Below are 21,806 nucleotides of genomic sequence, written 5' to 3' on the forward strand. Positions count from 1 at the left end.
GAAGTATTTGTTATTAAAGGGGCGACATACCCTCCAACTTATCCTTAAATAGTTCATTAAAAAATATGTTTTCTAACTAAAAATAGAGTTGCCATATGATTCAGCAATCCCATTCCTGGGCATATAGCCCAACAAAACTGTAATTCAGAAAGATACGTGTACCCCTATATTCATAGCAGCGCAATTCACAATAGCCAATTCATGTAAACAACCTAAACGTCCACTGACAGATGAATGGATAAAGAAGATGTGGTACATATATACCATGGAATACTACTCAGCCATAAAAAAGAAGGAAATAATACCATTTTCAGCAACATGGATGGGCCTAGAAATTATCATACTAAGTGAAGTAAGTCACAAAGAGAAAGACAAATACCATATATCACTTACATGTGGAATCTAAAATATGACACAAATGAACTTATCTATGAAACAGAAACACACAGACACAGAGAACGAACTTGTGGTTGCCAAGGGGAAGGAGGGTGGGGGAGGGATGGATTGGGAGTTTCAGATCAGCAGATGCAAACTATTATTATATAAACTGGATAAACAACAAGGTCCTACTGTAGAGCACAGGGAACTATATTCAATATCCTGCAATAAACCAAAATGGAAATAAATACGAAAAAGAATATATATATATATATATATCTGAATCACTTTCCTGTACAGCAGAAATTAACACAACATTGTAAGTCAACTATACTTCAATAAAATAAAAACATTTTTAATATTTTTTTTACTAAGGCATTTTATTTTTCTTACAGAAATATTAAACTTTTTTAGTCACTGAATTATCAATGGCTGCAAGAATCTCCACAATATTTTTATATTTGGGGCACCTAAATGCCTAATCATAAATGTTTTTACAAGTTCACTCCGGAGGGGCTTGACCTGTGTGTCACCCCCCTGTGCCTCGCCAGGAAAACGGAGGTGGAGCGTGGGGACCGGCTAGGCCTCCCATCGGCTCAGACGCAGCAAAGTCCGCAGAGGCGGGGCGGCGGGGTTCTCAGGAGCGGGTTCCTGGTCCCCACAGGCGCCCTTGAGGCCGGATCGCAGTTTGCATCACCTTCCCCACCGGGTACATGAAGACACAGGTGCAGCCCTACGCGCGTTCGCACAGCCGGGTCCCTGGGCACTGGGACTGAGTATGGCAGGAGGTCGGCCGTCCTGGTGCACCGGGCTGCGCCGAGGCCTCCTCCCCACTCTACGGCTCCAGCCCCAAAGCAGCCATCACGTCCAGATGGTCGCATCCCTCAGCACCCACGCGCAGGATGCCCAGGGGCCGCTGGACAGCACGTGTGCCGCTGTGTGGCCTGGGCGCCCGCGAGGCCGAGGCCGTGGTGGTTGTGCGCCCAGGGAGACCATCCAGGTGAAGTTCATACACGACCAGATCTCCCCTAAACACACAGTACAGAGGATTCCTCCACGGGGTCAGGGAGATTGTTCGGGAACAAGGGCTGAAGAAGACTTACCGGGGCCGCCAGCCGGCAGATCCCACCGGGCCGTCCGCTTCTTGGTCAGAAGCTCCCTGCACAACCCGTACCCAGCGCCCAACTCCGGCAAGCCCGGGAAACTGCTGATCACGGGGTTTTCAAGCTATCGCGAGCGCAGCCAGCATCTTTGGGAACACGCCTCTGGACTAGGTCAAGACCGGATGCAGGGCCGGGAGGCGGAGCAACACCGAACACGGACGGCTGCTCACAGGTCCTGAGGTATGAGGAGCTCAAAGCGTTCTACAGTGGCATCGTCCCCCTACGGGGCCGAACCTGCCTGGACGTGGCCCTCGTGTTCATCATCTACGATGAGGTAGTGAAGCTGCTCAACAAAGGGTGGAAGACGGACTGAGCCCTGAGGGTCTGGGTGGGAAGACTAAGGATCTATAAAAACAGTGATAGGGAGTTCCCTGGTGGCGCAGTGGTTGAGAGTCCGCCTGCCGATGCAGGGGACACGGGTTTGTGCCCCGGTCTGGGAAGATCCCACATGCCGCGGAGCGGCTAGGCCCGTGAGCCATGGCCGCTGAGCCTGCGCGTCCGGAGCCTGGGCTCCGCAACGGGAGAAGCTACAACAGTGAGAGGCCCGCGTACCGCAAAAAAAAAAAAAAAAAAAAAAAAAGTAGCGATAGCTCAAATTGAATTATAGGGTGTTGGCTGGTCTTAGCTACTCTCTATTATTATTCTTGGATAATTGAGCTTTGGCTAATGGGGGAACAGGAGTAGTTGCCAGAATGGGGAGCTTCTTGGTGCAGTGTATTCAAGGAAATCTCTGTCCAGTCATTAGCTGACCATTCAGCTAACTGAGTAGAGACTTCATTGGTCAGGTCCAATAAAGAATGGAGACTTTACAGAATTAGTTCAGGAAATCACTAAAAATAGAACACACCAACAGCAACAAGTTCTGGAATGGGAAGGGAATCTGATTTCCAGATTTGCCACAAATATTATTTTTAATGTCCAGTTTTCAACAACAAAATATGATGAATGCAAAGAAACAGGAAAATATGGCCCATATTTAGTAATGATAGAAAGGTCAACCCATCAAGAAGACACACAATTATAAATATATATATGGGGACTTCCCTGGTGGCAGTGGTTAAGAATCCACCTGCCAATGCAGGGGACACGGGTTCGAGCCCTGGTCCAGGAAGATCCCACTTGCCGCGGAGCAACTAAGCCCGTGCACCACAAGTACTGAGCCTGCGCTCTAGAGCCCACGAGCCACAAGAGAAGCCACGGCAATGAGAAGCCCATGCACCGCAACGAAGAGTAGCCCCCGCTGGCCGCAAGTAGAGAAAGCCTGCACACAGCAACGAAGACCCAATGCAGCCAAAAACAAATAAGTAAATAAATTTTAAAAAATAATAAAATAAATAAAATAAATTTTTTAAAGCCTAAATAAAATAAATATATATATGCATCTGAAAAGAAGAGCCCCAAAACACTCAAAACAGAAACTGACAGAATAAGAGGGAGAACTAGACAATTCAACAGTAATAGTTGAAGACTTTAATACTGAACTCTCAATAATTGGTTAAAAAAAAAAAACTAAATAGCATACCAACAAGGATATAGGAGGCTGGCACAACACTATAAACCAACCAGATTTCACACGATCTATAGAACACCCACCCAACAAAATATACAAATACACATACACATTTTTCTCGAGGACACACAGAACATTACCTGCTGATTTTATGCCATCAGATTATGCATTGTGGTATGTTTGGCTTCCTTCCCTCCACAGTATGCTTGCAAGATCCACGTTGACGTGGCTGCAGTTTGTCCAGTTTTTATTACTATATGATAGTCCATTTTATGATCATAACATACTTTATCCACTGTTCTGTTGTTAGACATTTTAATTGGCTCGCTCCACCTTTTGGCTACTTCAACTAATGTTGTTACAAACCTGCACGTGTACCTTTTGGTTCATGTCTGTGCATGAGTTTATACTTAGGAGTGAAAGCAATAAGTGATAGAACACGCTTAAGTCACCTTTAGTAGATTTTTTTTTAATATTTACTCTAGCTTTTATATATTTATTTAATTAATTATTTATTTATGGCTGCATTGGGTCTTCGTTGCTGTGCACGGGCTTTAATTGCAGCGAGTGGGGGCTACTCTTCGTTGCAGTGTGCAGGCCTCTCATTAAGGTGGCTTCTCTTGTTGCAGAGCACAGGCTCTAGGTGCACGGGCTTCAGTAGTTGTGGCACGCGGGCTCAGTAGCTGTGGCTCACGGGCTCTAGAGCACAGGCTCAGTAGTTGTGGCGCACGGGCTTAGTTGTTCCGCAGCATGTGGGATCTTCCTGCACCAGGGCTCGAACCCATGTCCCCTGCATTGGCAGGCGGATTCTTAACCACTGCACCACCAGGGAAGCCCACCTTTAGTAGATTTTAAGTGATTTCCCAACATGGTATGAAAATTTACTATCAGAAGTAACAGTTTCCTGTTGCTACATAACAAAGTAACCAAAACTTATTGCTGTAAAACAATAGCCATTTTCTCATATCCCACGGAGTCTGGGTCAGGAATTCAGACTATTTAAGGGTAATATTTGTGAGAGACTGTGTAGTGTGAACTTGGTAAGGATTTTGGATTTGAGACGTTTTTTCCTTTAGGCAGGAGTTTATTCAAGCTGCGGTCAGAACTGGTGAGCTGATCTCAGACTAAAAAGCCTTGGTAAAATCAATTAAAAGATAGGATACATTCTGTGAGTAAATATTCTTTAGGGATTCAAAGAGAAAGTTATTTTGTCAAGAAATTTAAAGTGTAATATTGGGAGCTACATATAAAAAAGAACACCTAAAAGCAGTCAGATTGTATACATTTCGTGACGGAATTATGTGAGCAGAAATGTACAGAGGGCCCATGGAGGCTTCTCCCCAGATGACTCAAAAAAGATTCCAAGCACACACTGGAATTGTTGGTGAACAAGGAGGTCTCAAGAAGCCTTATTTTCTAAACACAGAACTTCTAGATTAGCACATTCTTGCATCTGAAAGTTGTTTTGATTGACAAAAGTCAGGCAGAAGCATAAACTTACAAGTTGTTAAGACTAGGCAGTAATAACATCATAAATGGGTTTTTTTGGTTTTTTTTTTTTGCGTTACGCGGGCCTCTCACTGTTGTGGCCTCTCCCGTTGCAGAGCACAGGCTCCAGACGTGCAGGCTCAGCGGCCATGGCTCACGGGCCCAGCCGCTCCGCAGCATGTGGGATCTTCCCGGACCAGGGCACGAACCTGTGTCCCCTGCATCGGCAGGTGGACTCTCAACCACTGCGCCACCAGGGAAGCCCCATAAATGGTTTTTATGCCAGACTAAGTAGGTTAAATTTAATTTTGTGGACAATGGGGAGCTGTTTTAAATAAGTGAGAGCCATAATTTGTTTTTTTTTTGTTTGTTTTTTTTTTTTTTGGGTATGCGGGCCTCTCACTGTTGTGGGGTCTCCCAGTGCAGTGCACAGGCTCCGGACGCGCAGGCTCAGCGGCCATGGCTCACGGGCCCAGCCGCTCCGCGGTATGTGGGATCTTCCCGGACCGGGGCACGAACCCGTGTCCCCTGCATCGGCAGGTGGACTCTCAACCACTGCGCCACCAGGGAAGCCCCATAATTTGTTTTATGGCCATAATCAAGGTATAGAATATTACCAACAACTAAGAAGTTCTCTTGTGCCCATTTGCAGTCAGTCTCCCCTGAGCTCATGCCTGAAACTGCTGATCTGATTTCTGTCACTATAGTTTTCCTTTTCTAGAATTTCCTATAAATAGAATTATATAATATACAGCCTTGTCACTTAGCAAAATGTTTTATATTTGTATTGGTCATTTCTTTTCATTACTGAGTAGTATTCCACTGTATAAATCTGTCACAATGGTTTATTCACTACTTGATAGACATTTGAATTGTTTTCAATTCTGAGCTATTATGAATAATTCTGCTCTTCACTTACAAGTTTTTGTGCAAACATAGGTTTTTATTTTATTACTCCTGGGTAAATACTCTGGAGTAAAATTTCTGGGTCATAATTCAAGTATATGCTTAACTTCATATGATATACCAAACTGTTTCTTAAAGATGCTATACGAGGGGGCTTCCCTGGTGGCACAGTGGTTAAGAATCCGCCTGTCAATGCAGGGGACACGGGTTCGAGCCCTGGTCCAGGAAGATCCCACATGCCACGGAGTAACTGAGCCCGTGAGCCACAACTACTGAGCCTGCGCTCCAGAGCCTGTGAGCCACAACTCCTGAGCCCGCATGCCACAACCACTGAAGCCCACACGCCTAGAGCCCGTGCTCCACAACAGGGGAGGCCACCGCAGTGAGAAGCCCGTACACTGCAATGAAGAGTAGCCCCCACTCGCCTCAACTAGAGAAAGCCCACACGCAGCAACGAGGACCCACTGCAGCCAAAAATAAATAAATTTATTTTTTTAAAAAGATGCTGTACCATTTTGAAACTGCATTAGTAATATATGACAATTCTGTTACTCTATATCTGTGCCAATGCTTGGTATTGTAGCTCTTTTTGATTTTAGCCATTTCAATGGGTATCTAGAGGTATCTTGTGCTTCATTTTGTTAGGGAACACAATTTATTAACATATTTTAACAAATAGTGTGTATGGAAAAATAATCAGTACATGTTTCGTTATCTATAACTTACAAATACTCTAAAATGACCCAGTTACAATGGATTGTCTTTTTTTTAAAACAACTTTACTAAGATATAATTCATATACCATACAATTGCCCCCATTTAAATTGTACAATTCAATGATTTTTTTTTAGTGTATTCACAGAGTCATGCAAATATCAGCACAATCAATCCTAGAACATTTCACCATCTATTAAAAAAAATTCAATACTGAGAAAGGAGAACCCTGTGCACTGTTGGTGGGAATATAAACTGGTACAGTCACTATGGAAAACAGTATGAAGTTTCCTCAAGAAATTAAAAATAGAACTACCATATGATCCAGCAATCCCTCTCCTGGGAACATATCCAAAGAAAACTAAATGACTATCTCAAAGAGATATATGCACTTCCATGTTCATTGCAACATTATTTACAAGAGCCAAGATATGGAAGCAACCTAAGTCCCCATCAACAGATGGATAAAGAAGTTGTGATATGTATATATATGTATATGTGTGTATATGTATATATATACATATATATACACACATATATACATATAAATACAATGGAATATTACTCAGTCTTAAAAAATAATGAAATCTTGCCATCTGCAACACCATGGATGGACCTTGAGGGCATGCTGCTAAGTGAAATAATTCAGACAGAACAAGACAAACACTGTATGATTTCACTTACATGTGGAATTTAAAAAACAAAGCAACTGAACAAACAGAGCAAAAACAGAGTCACAGATATAGAGAACAAAGAGGTGGTTACCAGAGGGGACAGGAGTTGGATGCATGAGAGAAACAGGTAAGGGAGATTAAGAGGCACAGACTTCCAGCTACAAAATAAATGAGTCATGGGGATAAAATGTACAGTGTGGGGAATAGTCAATAACAATATAACATCTTTGTACAGTGACAGATAGTAACTAGACTTATCCTGGTGATCATTTTGTAATGTACAGAAATACCAAATCATTATGCCGTGCACCAGGAACTAACATAGTGTTGTAGGTCAATTTTACTTCAAAGACAAACAAACTCACAGAAAAAGAGATTAGATATGTAGTTACCAGAGGTGGGGGCTGGGACGTAGGAAAATTGAATGAAGGTACAAACTGACAGTTATGAGTTAAATAAGTACTGGGAATATAAAGTACAACATATAAATATAATTAACACTGCTGTACGTTATATATGAAAATTATTAAGCGGGGTGTTAAAATCCCCTGCTATTATTGTGTTACTCTTGATTTCTCCCTTTATATCTATTAAGATTTACTTTATGTATTTAGGTGTTCCTATGTTAGGTGTTTTAGGTGTATGTTATGTATTAGGTGTTCCTTTATGTATTGAGGTGCTCCTATGTTGGGTGCATATATATTTACAATTGTTATATCTCCTCTTGGATTGATCCCTTGATCCTTATGTAATGTCCTTCTTTGTTTCTTGTCACAGTCTTTGTTTTAAAGTCAATTTTTCTGATGTAACTATTGCTACTCCAGTTTTCTTTTCGTTTCCACATGCATGGAATACCTCATTCCATTCCCTCATTTTCAGTCTGTGTGCATCTTTAGATCTGGCGTCTCTTGTAGGCAACATATATATGGGTCTTGTTTTGGTATCCATTCAGCCACTCTGTGTCTTCCAATTGGAGCATTTAGTCCATTTAAAGTAATTATTGATGGGTATGTACTTTTGACATTTTGTTTGGGGGTTGTCTTTGTAGCTTTCTTGTTCCTTTCTTTTTCTTTTGCTCTCTTCCCTTGTGATTTGATGACTATCTTTAATATTATGCCTGGATTTCTTTCTCTTTTCTGTGTATCTATTACAGATTTTTGGTTTGTGGTTATTATAAGGTTTATATATAGCAATCTGTATATATATATATATATATGTGATTAAGTTGCAGGTCCCTTAAGTTTGAATGCATTTTAACATGCTTGCATTTTTACCCGCCTCCACGTTTACATTTTTTTAACATCTTTATTGGAGTATAATTGCTTTACAATGGTGTGTTAGATTCTGCTTTATAATAAAGATGCTACGAGAAAACTATCAGAGCTAATCACGTTTACTATTTTTGACATATTTTGCACTGTTTTGTGTATCCCTCAACTTATTGTGGATATAGATGATTTTACGACTTTTATCTTTTAATGCTCATACTAGCTTTATATGTGGTTGATTTACTATCTTCACTGTATATTTGCCTTTACCAATAAGATTTTTCCTTTAGTAATTTTCATATTTCTAGTTGTGGGTTTTCCACTTTTTAAAAACCAATTGTTATTCTAATCAAATAATCTGGTACTAGCTTGAAGGGAAGAAGGAGGAAAAGCATAGAAGGGAGCAGCTTAGGCTTTTTAGCTGCTATGAGAGAAAAAGCAAGGTATCTCTCACCTTCAAGCATATCTTCCACAGACTAAAAATAATTTTTTTTTGATTTAATAAAGTTTTATTTTTCAAAATATACAGTTGGTGGGACCTGTTCACGCGTCTTCATCAGCTGCTGGAGCATCTCCACCCTTGGTATTTCTGGTGTAAATTACTTGAGCTCTGTGCTTTGAAACCAGTTTAGTAAGTCCTTTACTAAGAAGCTCCTGAAGGGCTGCCCTGGCCAGGGAACCACAAATCTTCAGTATCTCAGGGACAACAGCTGGAGTTATAACCTTATAGTTTGGGTACTTCTTTAGAGTTTGTCTTATGTTGCTTTGCCAAACAAGACTAGGTTATTGAGCTTGTCCCGAACTTTGCCTTTGGACCACTTCTTTTTGGCCTTGCCCCCAGATTTGTTCACTGGGTCTTTGTCTTTCTTGGCTGACTTTCCGGCATCCTTCTTCTTCTTGTCGTCCTTGGGCGACACAGCGAAGCCGGGAGAGCAGCTGCTACCACTGCGCCTCGCTGAGATGTCGGACAAAAAGCCACAGCCTAAAATCTGTTTGGCTATTTACAACATAGGATGTACCTAGAGCTCTGATGTTTTATGTGCATAGCCATGTATGTTAATCTTAACCAAAAGCAGAACTGCTTGTTGTTTCTATGTGTTCATCAGGGATTACCTATATCAAAAAATCCAATCTTTCAATGATTGCTTCTCTCTAAGCATTTAACAGTAATTATTCAGGTGCCTTGCCTCTGTTTGTGTTTTGCCTTGGAACTCCCAGACACTTAAGCCAACAATTTCTGTTTGGTAGAAGTAGCTCAGAATACTGCATGCAGTAGGGCTTTTTTTGGTCTTTAAAGTATAACCAGGCAATGCCTTGGAAGTTAACTATTTTCCCAGAGAACCAGTAAAAATTAATGCACCACTTCAAAGAACTGATCATGCAGCTTTTATTTACCACTTAATATCTTCTTGGGCATGGGAAGGAGTTTTCCTTTCAAGACTACCACATGCTTAGCTAGCTTAGTACATATTGCAGAGGATTCTATGAAGACTTTGCATATAAAATACAAAAATCTGTTACATATACATCCATTTAACAACAGTTTGTACATTACAATGAGTGCCAATGTCAAAATAACTCCCTGTACTTCACAAGCAGCATGAATATATTGTGGCAGCAGCAGATAGAAACTTCCCCCAACGGGCAGACAGTGTTCATACAGTGCAAATGCTACTAGAGCACAGACCAACAAGGTCACATCTTTTTTTCTTTTCTCTTCTCATTAGTGAATACACAAGTAAAAGATGGAAGGGTAAAGCAGTGGGCATTTGGTGGCAATCAGTTTTATTGCGCAGGTACACCGTATTACAGGCAGACACACCGGCAATTGTAAATTAGACACAAACATTCATTAAAGAAATGGCTGCTCTTTATCACCAAAAAGACAATTTGATACTTTGTTTTGATTTCCAATTGCCAAATTTCAGGTACCTCCTTTTCACATATCAGTAAATTTGTGACGATATATATTCCAGGAATAAGGAATTCAGTAGACTCTCTAAATCAGTTGCCTATATGACAAGTAGCACTGAATATTCCTAGGGAAAAAAATAATAAAAACCTGTTCCACATAGCTTTGGAAAATGAAGGCCAAAGATATAAATGTTCACGGGTCCTTTTGCCATCTGTTCACTAATATCAACATTCCACAATGACAAACTCTCAGTTATTAGCTCTTTTAAATAAATACGTGTGCCCATGCACACCAACACAAGCTGCACTGGGAGACCATAGTTAACGTTACTAGTTGTACAAATGACTTGGCTGGTCAAGATGAAGGCAGTTAAGTGTAAAACTTAGAAATGTGCTTAGAAAACTAAAACAAATAAATTCAACAGCACTAAGCACTAAGGTTCAAGTATCTTAGCACCTCTCTCAGCACCATGGGAAATTCCCAATATTGAATAACAAAAAGTTTAAAAAGCATAAAATCTGATGAGGTTTTAAACTTGATACAGGCCAAGAGCACAATTCTTGCCCTTACACTCTTACCTTCCAACAATACCTGACCTACATGGCACTCTTGCCTAGGAAGAGTATCCCAGGTACTGTAAATGAAAGTCAGACAGCACTTCATGGATGGGGAAATACAGATCTGGAAAACACCAAGTCCTATGAGGACGCAAGCTTTCTGAAAAACACCCAGAGTTGATTTTTTTTCCCCAAGCAAACACCACTCTCAAGTGGAAGTCCACGATAGTTTACTTAAAATTCATGATGCTACTAAAACTCACAATTATATTTAGTACCAGCTAAGAGGATGTTTTGGTAATAAACACTTAAATTTTCATTTGTAAACCCCTTTTCCAAACAGAAGCAACCCCAGAACATAGCATATGCAGCTAGGTTTAGGTACTATCTATGGCAGTGTTTTTCAAACTGAATAACAACCCATTTATGAGTCAGGAAATGAATTTAGTGGGTCTGAAAGAGCATTCAGAACGGTGGTGGGGAGCTGGCGGGGAGGGATCAAAGCAGGTCACACATAGTAATGTACCATTTCACAAAACATTTTATTTCAGTTAAAGATTTTATATTCATTCTTTGTTTCTCTCTCCCTCCCTCCCTCCCCTCCACCCCACACACATTGCTCTGGGTCATGATGAAAGAAAAGTTAGTTTTACTATGGGTCACAGTCAAGAAAATTTTAAATACTTTGGTTAATAGAGACCACAAAAAATAAAAACACGGAGTTTCCACCCTGGTGTTAATGTCAGTAAGGGGTCAGTATTGAGAGTACGCCAATTTTGTGCTTGTAATCCAAGGTGAGCTAGAGAGTTCTCCTTTTACTTGAATAAACACTTGTGTTAAATGTGTTTTTTCCCCTTACCCCACATCCTCAGGCAGGGGCCTGAGCAGCATAAGGAAAGGAAGAAACCCTACAGCTGCAGTTATTTACTTTGAATGGTATCAGGTTATTCCCAGACGGCTAATTAAAATGCTTTCCTTTCTATCCCACAGTCGTGACTGTAAGCATAAAAGTGGGTAGAAAATTTTAATTTGTCTTTACAGTTTTGAGATTATAAATGGTCTAAACCAAGCAGTCACGATTTCGTTGTTGGTTTGTGTTTTGCAAAATACGTAAGAGACAAAATGAACAATCTTGTCCTAATCTACCTTCATCTGCTTATAAAAGGAGGACGATTACATGGAGACCCAATTTTCCCTCCCTCTCAACCTGTAAGGTTGGTAGATAATCATTTTCTAAAAACCAGTCATCTAAACAAATGACAAGACAATGTTCAACTTCTGAATTTCAAGAATCCAGTGGTGCTTACATAATGGGTCAGTTCAGTTCTGGTGCCAGGACTGCTGTACCATCTCATCTTGGGAGTTTCTCAGGTAGGCCAGGGTTAGCACTGATTAGCAGCAGGTTGTAAAAGAAAGTGTCCTGGGCAGGTCATCCATCACACAGGTTCCAGCCTCGGCACAGGCCTCCGAAAGGAAGCTACGTCATCTCATAACCTGTTTCTTCAGATGTAAAGAAAGGGGTTAAACTAAGTAGTCGATACAGCCCCTTCCTGAAATAACTTTTTAAAATTTGGATGCAGTTCTAAGATTTTTATGCAGCTTCCTCTGCAACTTTGTCTCTTCCTTTATTAACACCTTTAGCTCTTTCAACAGCTATTTCTGTCAGTTTCACCTACAACCACCTCTCAAATATCCAAGGTTCCATTTAGTTTATTCAGCCCAGATACTTTTAAAACATCAAGTAAAATAAAGCTAATAAGGAACAAAATTTAAGGCATTTTTTTTTTATTTCAGCCAAGGAATGATGCATGCTACAGATTAATCTTTACTTTCCCCCACAGAGAATACCACCATTTCAACCCCCAATGAACATGGCACTTGTTTGTTTCTTCCCCTTCTAATTTATTCCAGATTTTCAAGTGTTTTCTTCAGTAATGATGCTTTCTCCTGCAGCTCAGGTCTGCTGTCTGTCTCCATAGTTGCTAAAGACTCAATCAGGAGCACTCTGCATTCAGATGTCAAACTTTCCCACTGTTTAGATTCTGAATGGAAAGAGAAAGAGCAACAAAAGAATCCTTACAGAAGAAGCAAGCAGAGAATCCAAAACTATTCTTTCTGCTTTTCTTCCACACATCCTATCCCCAAAATAAATGCAAAGCAACCCCGTGGTAACAGTTCTGTATATAATGATCACAGGTTTAAGAGTTGTCTCCAAGCCTAATTACTGACAATAACCTGAGGGCCAATCAGGGAGTTTCATCCTCTGTCCCCAGAGCTGGTGGGACAAAGAGAATGAAGGGAGCCTGAAGCCAACTGGGAAGCAGGAAGTATCGAGGCAGGGCACACAGTAACAAAAAAGCTATTTCAGCAATTGAGCTGAATATATCTTTGTAAGATATGCTCAGTAAAAAAAAGTCCTCAATAAATTTCATAATTGCAAAGCCAGTTTGAACAGATGACACTTTATCACTCCTTTAAGAAAAGCATCAGAGAACTACAGGCATACTCAAAATATTAGAAATTCATAAAGTACATCAGATCCTAAATCTTGTTTATGAGGTTCTGATACTTCCTGGTGATGTGGTTTCAAGCAAGTCATCTCACTGTTTAGCTTCGTTTTCCTCATCTAGAATATATTCATACATATTTGGCAAACTGTGAGAATTCAGAGATATATCTAAGTGTCTAGCCCTTCTACTTCAACAAGGAAAAAAGGGATTATGACACATGTAGTGTCGCTGAGTCTAAACGGCCTGTTTTATGGAGCCCTGAGAGAGGTGCTTTAATTGCTAAGCAAAGATAGAGACAGAAGGAGAAACAGCAGATACACAATGCTCTAGAGAAAAGTGTTCCATATTCCCCATTCTTCATCCACGTGGTTAAAATAATAAAAAGAGGGAAATGAAAAAAGAAAAGAGGCCTCCTTTTGAAATCAGTAACAGATACACCACTGGAGAAAATGCTAACAGTCTTCTTTTACCAGTGATAGAACAGACCATTAGACGAAATCTGCTTCTTTGTAAGACGGTTTAGAAAAAGGAAAACAGAAAAAAAAATAGGATTAAGAAACCTGCTATCAAATTTGATAACTCAGGTAGATAATTGTTAAATGTTCTCCTAACTCCACTCTTCAGTGTGTCATTCTGTTCATTTACATGTGTATAGTGAGCTCTGTTCTGCCACTGTCAGCCTCTTGCTGTAATTAACCAAGATTAACTCAAGATTCACGATGGAACCCAAAACTTCATTGAGATAACCACAGCTTCATAATGCATTAAAAGTATACAAAATAAAAGAGTACCAAATTTAACACTTCATAAAATTGGAAGGTTTTAGCTATGTATATTCCACTTCCATGTACAAATATATTAATTTACATTTTGGAGTATATGCTTATTAAAAACAAAAACAGGAAATAAAAAAAATTCCTAAAACCTATGCCATAAAGTCTCCTGGCTTTCCTGTCCTCCAATGAGAAGTATCAAGAACTCACCTTCAAGTTTTTTAAGCAGCAATTCTATCACAGATAAAGCTTCTGTTCTCACAGATGAGTAGGTCTTATTTTCTAAGAAGAAAATCATATAGTTCACATTATTTGTTTTATATGCCTTACAAACAGAACATCTAAGATTAAGTTAGTGTTACCGAAAGAAAGATGTTCGGAAATTATAAATTCAGGGAAAGATACATGTGCTCCTAAGTAAGCTTCCCTTAGCCAATTTATCATCAAATACTTGAAATGTGCTATATGTCCACATTCCTTACTTTAAAAAAAAAAGCTGTCGGCCAAATATACCAATCTCCGTGGTAATATTTAAAGGACCCATTTTAGAAGTTGCCAAAGAAAGGTCTTTAGGTTTGCAAGACCTCTTCATTTTACCCAAGAACATTACATCACCCAGGGGTAAGGCCAACTCAGGGACACCCGGCTGCGACCCGACCCTGTAAAGACTAGTTTCTCAGCTGCCAGTTATTTATCCAAAGGCATGTGGCACCTCCAAGAATCACAACTGAAATACGCTTCCTTGGTGTCTACTCTAGACACTGCATCTTGTTCACAGTGAAACTGTTTACTGAAAAAACTAACACTCAACCAGACCCAAGACAAAGGAAGCAAAAGATGAGCTTATAACAGGCTGTCATGCTACGAAGTACGCAAATGCTTGAAAGAATGGTGGCGAGACAGCAACAGGACACAGGAGACAGCTCGAAGAGGCTTCCACTGGCCAAATCTGGGATAATTTGAGCAACAAATTAATTAAGGAAAATAATTATAAACAAAGGGGAAAATAAAGGAATCCATGAATCAATATGGATAATAGATAAATAAAGAGTTCGAGAGAGGGAGGGACCTTGCTTATGAGAGGATGCCAACTGTCAAATGGTAAATGTGGAAGAAGTGCTAGAGTTGGAAAATCATCTTAGTAAAAGCTGGTTCAGGAAAAACCCATCAATGCATGCTAAGTCTAGAAGAGACACTTTGAAGAGGAGCAGTATATGTGCATGGGCTTAAAGTGTCTTCTCCCAGACTGCTTAGTAGACCCAGTTCTGATGAGGAGCAGGTTATCTGAATGGTCTTAAAGTGTGTTTCCACAGGCTGCTTAACAGACAGAAGGGGGAAAAATAGTAACCATACAGCAGAGGAAATTGAGTAGTACCTTGACCAGGTAATCAAAATTAACACTGCCAACGAGGGCAGGTGGACACTGTGTGCCTCTTGATGTGACAGGACATAACATCACTTATAGAGCAGCCCTACTGGGAATTCATAACCTGGATCTCATCACAAGGAAACATCAGACAAACACCAAATGAGAAACATTCTAGTTTTAAATGTGGGGAGGGGGAGGCTTTTCTTCAAAATTGTCAATGTCACATAAGACAAAGAAAGGCTGAGGAAGTGTTCCAGATTAAAGGAGACTACAACGATACGACAACTAAATTCACTAAATGATTCCGGACTGGATTCCTTAATGGAGGAGAGGAAAAAATTATATAAAGAGTATTACTGGGGCTTCCCTGGTGGCACAGTGGTTGAGAGTCCGCCTGCCGATGGAGGGGACACGGGTTCGTGCCCCGGTCCGGGAAGATCCCACATGCCGCAGAGCGGCTGGGCCCGTGAGCCATGGCCGCTGAGCCTGCGCGTCCGGAGCCTGTGCTCCGCAACGGGAGAGGCCACAATAGTGAGAGGCCCGCGTACCGCGAAAAAAAAAAAAAAAAAAAAAAGAATATTACTGAGTCAACTGAAAACCTAGAATATGAATGGTTAAAAAATATTGCATCAATGTTATACTATCTGAAGTTGGTATGTAAAAGGCGGCACACTGAAGAATTTAGGAGGAAAGAGGCAAGATGTAAGCAATATACTTTCAAATGGTTGAGGAAAAAGTATGTATACAGAAGTGCAAGTAATAAAGTAAGTGGTGCAAAATGTTAACAGGTGACTTTGGCTAAAGGACATACAAGTATTACATGCATTATTATTGTAACTTTTCTGTAAGTTTGAAATTATTTCCAAGTACAGGTTTTTAAAAAATACTGGTCACAAAGGTTTTTCTAATCTAGGTGTTGAAATCCTAAATTACAGTTCCAGATTAATACATTCCAGTTTGGGGGCACATATTGAGTATATTAAATAGGAGAGTTCAGTAGTTGTTCCATAAATTTAGTTCCTAGCACAAGGCAGGGAATGTTTGAAGCTTAACTCCTTGAGCTTTAGAATGAACACTCCCTATCTATGTCAATTTACCACTCACCTAAAGAATAGGTGATTGATTTACAAGTTTCAAGGAGAATTTCAGCCAGAGCCTCAGGATCTGCATGTTCTTCTTCTAAAAGCATTAATCTGTACAAATCAGAAAGCAAGATACAAATACTAGTTATTAAGAAACATTCCAAAACCTTTCTGGCACAAACAATTTCTATCTGTATATATTGCTTTATGATGTCACTTTAGCTTTTAGTTTTAAAATTTAAAAGAATTCCACTGCAGCAGAAACTAACACAGCATTGTAAAGCAATTATACTCCAATAAAGATGTTAAAAAAAAAGAGAAAAAATCCACTGATTATACATAAAATGCTAAGGGGTAGGGGAAGGTTAAATAAATGACTGAACTATGAAGCAAATTACCCCTGAAAAAAGGCATTCATTGACTGTAGGACTCCCAGCTGCACTTTCCATGTGCTGAGTTTTAGCTGGTCACACATCAGTTTGCAAAGCTCTTGACGATAACAACCTGGAAAAAAGGAATGGGGCAGAGCAGGTCAGAGCATGTGAAGAAGCAAGAGACAGAGCAAGTGAGGGGAAGACAGAGAGACACAGGGACAGAGAGGGATAGACGGAGAGAGAGAGGGAAGGGGAGAGGAAAAATTAAAACAACAAATGCCTTTAATTAAAGCCATGACATTTCGGAAACACTTCAGCATGACTTTATGCCCAATTCCCACAAACTTCCCTGATCAGAAACACCCCACCCCCCAAAATCCTATATATCTGTTCATAAGTGTTCTTTGTCAAGGCAACAGCCTTTTCTAAGGAACTGACACAGAGTCTAAACCACACTGCCTTTTCCCCATAAAACACCCTGAATGACAGCCAAAGAGAGCAGAACTCTGGAAGCTCACGAGCTTCTGCATGCTGTAGGCTTAGCAAGAGTCAACGGTGCTTTATCCAAACCTGTTATGCCAACTGCACTTGTTATTATAATTATATAATTAATATTATGCTAAGTGATGAAACAGGAGTATAAAACTCAACAAAGTAGTTATTTTTTAAATGCTGCAGAATTTAGTACGGTTCACAAATGTAAAGATGGATGAGGGTAAAAAAATCTAGAATTCTGCACTTGAATTGCTTCCTAAGAGACTGTAATTTCTTTCTCCACTATAAAGATACAAGACGAGAAACTGATACATTATGAGTAAGATGTATACGAGAAGCCAGTGTGGAACAAATCCTCAAAGGCCCTGGCCATTCCCCCAGATGACAACCAATCCAGCAAATGTACATTTCTGCTCCTTATACTAAAACTGCTTTGTGTATGTATCATCTTTTTATATAATTCCCTACTTTAACTTCTTCCACCTATCAAGCAAAAGTTAGTAGTCCTAATGATGTCAAATAAGTGGACTTCCACTGCAGTCCATAACATAATACCAAGAAATAAGGCCTCTTACAAATCTGTATCTTTTGGAAAACCCTCCCTATACGTAGCAAATATACTTTCTGAAGTTCACACAAAGGATGGCAAGGCTCAGAGACAACCTTTAAGTCTGATTTTAGAAACCTCCAATCACAGCCAACAATACTTTTCATAACATTCATGAATATTAAGATGTAGGATGCCCTGCAGGAACCAACACAAGGCAAACTCCTACTAACTACAACCCAATCCAACAGTAAAGGCTTACTGTTTATTTACTTAATCCTTCGGAAAGATATGTTCAATTCTGAAAAACTCTCAGAAAGTTTCAAGTTTCTCAGGGAAATACAGATTTCATTTGCTTATTGAAGGTTTGGCAACAAGGCCATTAATTCTGAGATGAAGAGACCCCACTAATAAGTTCTGTGGATTCCTCTGAATACAGCACCATAAAGAAGAGTGAAAGAATTCTTTTTGTAGTCAAACTATCTACATAAAATGTATCATGGTTGTTACGGGCTGAGCTGTGTCCCACAGACTCTCATGTTGACATCCTAACCCCCAAGTACCTCAGAATGTGACTGAGTTGGGAGACAGGGTTTTAAAGAGACCATTAGGGTGGGCCCTAACCCAAGACGACAGGTGTCCTTATAAGAACGTACTGGACACAGAGACACGGACGGCCATTTACAAGCCAAGGAGACAGGGCTCAAAAGAAACCAACACTGTTGACACCTTGATCTCAGACTTCTAGTCTCCAGAATTGTGAGAAAATACAGTTCCCTGGTTGAAGTCACCCAGTCTGTTGTACTATATGTTACAGCAGCCCTAGCAAACAAACAGTCAATGAGATTATCTGCCAACGTAGGAGTAAAATTTATACTGGATGATTCTCGCCGTTCATCAGTCTGGCTCTACAAGAAACGGCAGCTATAACTCGTCACACGGAACTCCTTCGCTGTCATGAAGTAACCCCTGGCCACAGCACTTCTTCAAAGGCAGGTTCTGCTGCTTACGTTGGGTCTCCACATTTCGGGGCCAGGCTTTGCCCAGGCCCTCAAAGGCTCCCAGCAGAGATTCCAGCTGGAGCTCCTTTTCCTTCTCATTCTCATCTTCATTTTTGGTTGTCTGGACTCCAATGCTTTCAGGTGAGTTCTAGGACATGTCAAAAAAAAGGAAAGCAAATTTTAATTTTTTTTTCCTTCAAAGTTACAGGCATACTATTAAAACAATCAGGGTACCAGAGTAGGAGATGTTAACCAAGAATTAAATGCTACAGTCTCTACCGTGAGTTTTCCTATTTGTAAAAAGATTTTGTAACAGGAGTACTACACCTCTCCAATAAATTTCGGAAATCCTCTAAAGGAATCTGTAAGCAAAGGTGAAAAAAAAATACCATATATGTAGTATTTTAAGCACAACATAAAAAAGACTTGCATTAGAATCACAGAATTAAAGGAGGAAGAACCCGGTAATAATCTAAATCGAAACTCCTTCTTAATAAGATATGGAAACAGGCAGAGAAGTGACTTGTCCAGCAAGCTGATGATACAGACTGCCAAAGTCATACACTATCATTATGTATGTAACAGAAATTTTTTTTGATAGTTAATTATTTTACTTTGAATTTATTTTTCTCACAAATCTTTATTGGAGTATAATTGCTTCACAGTACTGTGTTAGTTTCTGTTGTACAACAAAGTGAATCAGCCATATGAATACACATATCCCCAGATCCCCTCCCTCTTAACAGAAATTATTTAAACAGCTTTTTTACAACAGCAAATTAGCAGCAACACAAGAAACAGAATGAAAATGCTATTTAAAAATTTTCATGTTTCACAAAAAAGTAAGTAGGTAAACCATACTCTTCTTTCTTTGAACCAGTGCCCAACCTTTAAAAACGAGCACTTCATTTTCCAAATGAAACCAAAGTCTGCTTTTGATCAAAGTCCCCCAGCATGTGGCAGAGTCTCTCTTCACTCTGGGGTGCCCGGGGTGGCTGCAGCACACGCTTTCAAGGCAGAGCGTATCAGCAGCAAGACAGGGACTGTTCGCCCACTCCAACACCACTCTCGGGAACTCACCGCTCCCACGGCCTTGAGGTTCCCGGCTCGCTGGATGAAACCCTTGCAATAAACTCATCATTCTGCTTTGTTTTTTTAAAAAAAATAAAAAACAGCCACCCTTCTCCCATGGAGGGGAAAAGGATACCTAGAATGAAGACTACTATTCCCAGCCTCACCTGCAGCCAGGTGTGGCCACCCGGCTAAGCACTGGCCAGTGGGATAGAAGTGAAAGGGCCCTGTAGCAGCTTCCAGGAACTCTCCTTAAGAGAGAACTGACATACCTACTTTGATCCTTCATCCTTTCTTCATCTCCTCTGCCATCACCCACCTGGAATGCAGATACACGGTGGACCGTGAAGACAATGGCCACACCCCAGGGAAGGCAGAGCCGGGAGCTGCAAAGAGCCAGACTCCCTAAACTCTCCTGTGAGAGACTAATGTCTACCTTGTGTGAAGCCATGGTATTTGGGGATTTTTCTGCTATTTGCAGCTACATGAGTCCTCCTAAAATATGCAAACAGGACACAGGAAAATCTCTTCCTTCTTTCTTTTTTTTCAATTTTTTTATTTTTTTAAAGTATAAAGCAGACCTGAAAGGATATGGCGATCATTACCTTCTTGATGAGAGGTATGACGATGTCAGCAAACTCCTGGAATCTGTCTTCTTTGGTGGCCTTTAAGACATCCCCTGCACAGCTGATTGCTGCAATCTTGTATTTGGGATTCTCTTTGCAACACTCCTTCAGAACAGCCTGGAGGATTTCACTGGTGCCAGGCTGACTGGGCACAGGCTTCTCCAGCTCTGCACTGCAGGATCCATACAAAAGCATCACAACAGTTAATAAAGGCTGCAGCTTTCAGGTGCAGTGTAAGAAATGGCATCTTCACTGAAGGAACATTTACCTGCAAGCTGTCACCACACAGGCAATGGCTTTCAACAGTTCTTCCTAAAGGGTTGAAAGATGAGGAAATACTATTAAGCAAACGTGTCATTTACATACACTGTACATGACTATAATTACCTCATAAATTTTTAAAAATTATGACAACAAAAATTAACCAGAGTCACCATATCTTTGACACACTTAACTGTTTAACAAGCACATCCACAGAGTTTTACTCCAAACCACGGAAGCAGGATAACTGTCTTCCTCACCATTTCATAAAGCCTAGAGAACCAACTTGTCCAAGGTCACAGAGGCAGAAGCATCAACAATGGAATCAGAACTGTGTCGACTCCTAGACCCGTACTTCATCTACAGTTCTGTACTGGCCACTCCTGGCATCTACCGCGTCAACCAGACTGTGTATGATGCCACAGTCTCGCGCTCCCCACTGAGTAGTCACTGTGTATAACCTACCATCACCCTTGTATAAAAAATGACTTTTACTAATTCAGAGGCCCCAGAGATGGGCATCCTCAGCCCGGGGTTTAGATACAGCTTGCCTTGCTACTCAATTTCACATATGCCCAAATTCTGATCTGTTCATGAGGTCAACAGGAACAAAAGGGTGACCACTTGGCTTAAGACTTCTCTTGGAAAGCTGAACATGATAAATAAAAACCAACCTCCAGCATTACTGTGCAGTATTCAAGGACACGTGGGTTATACTTTGATGAAATATCACATTTAATCAGGCAAAGTTTACCCAAAGCTTCCCAACTGCCTAGGAAATCTGGTTTACAACAACAACCCATCTGATGTCCCACAAAACAACATTCTAATTTTTATAGAAAATGAAAGATGAAGTCATAATCCTTTAAGGATACCTTAAATTTAACTGGGCATGAATGGTTCCTTTACCTTTCCTGCCCATGTTCGTCCAGCTAGGCCTTGCAGTAATGCGGTCAGTATCATCCCCAGATACGGAGGTACCAGGGAGCTGGTTTGTTTTGCAATTGATGCCATGGCAATTGCACCCTGGGCTTTCATTTTCCAGGACTGAGACTGTAAAGCCTTCTGGGTGATAGTAATCAACTCCTGCAGGTATAACCGAATGCCACCAAAGGAACCTAAAG

At 40.6% G+C, this 21,806-nt stretch overlaps 1 protein-coding gene and 2 pseudogenes across 10 annotated transcripts in view; 1 reads left to right on the forward strand and 2 right to left on the reverse strand.

The window, feature by feature from the left end:
- Positions 1–1,249: 1,249 nt before the first annotated feature.
- On the forward strand, positions 1,250–1,854 carry LOC101321190 (tricarboxylate transport protein, mitochondrial pseudogene; annotated as a pseudogene).
- A 275-nt stretch (positions 1,855–2,129) lies between these two features.
- On the reverse strand, positions 2,130–10,227 carry LOC117312806 (small ribosomal subunit protein eS25-like; annotated as a pseudogene).
- A 2,114-nt stretch (positions 10,228–12,341) lies between these two features.
- Positions 12,342–21,806, reverse strand: part of ECPAS (Ecm29 proteasome adaptor and scaffold) — a 98,911-nt gene continuing 89,446 nt past the window's right edge. For 9 of the 10 annotated variants that reach the window (XM_033858395.2, XM_019946458.3, XM_019946461.3 and 6 more), the window contains 8 exons: positions 21,592–21,800; positions 20,690–20,733; positions 20,401–20,593; positions 18,734–18,872; positions 16,706–16,811; positions 16,330–16,418; positions 14,067–14,138; positions 12,342–12,615 (listed from right to left, as the gene is read on the reverse strand). In XM_033858395.2, the coding sequence (XP_033714286.1) occupies positions 12,476–12,615; positions 14,067–14,138; positions 16,330–16,418; positions 16,706–16,811; positions 18,734–18,872; positions 20,401–20,593; positions 20,690–20,733; positions 21,592–21,800 (992 nt within the window). In that variant the 3' untranslated portion in view covers positions 12,342–12,475. Of the gene's footprint in view, positions 12,616–14,066; positions 14,139–16,329; positions 16,419–16,705; positions 16,812–18,733; positions 18,873–20,400; positions 20,594–20,689; positions 20,734–21,557; positions 21,801–21,806 lie in introns of those variants that run through there. The other variant, XR_002178654.3, reaches the window with a different exon arrangement.

Source organism: Tursiops truncatus, chromosome 6, assembly GCF_011762595.2.
Source record: "Tursiops truncatus isolate mTurTru1 chromosome 6, mTurTru1.mat.Y, whole genome shotgun sequence".
Lineage (NCBI taxonomy): Eukaryota > Metazoa > Chordata > Mammalia > Artiodactyla > Delphinidae > Tursiops > Tursiops truncatus.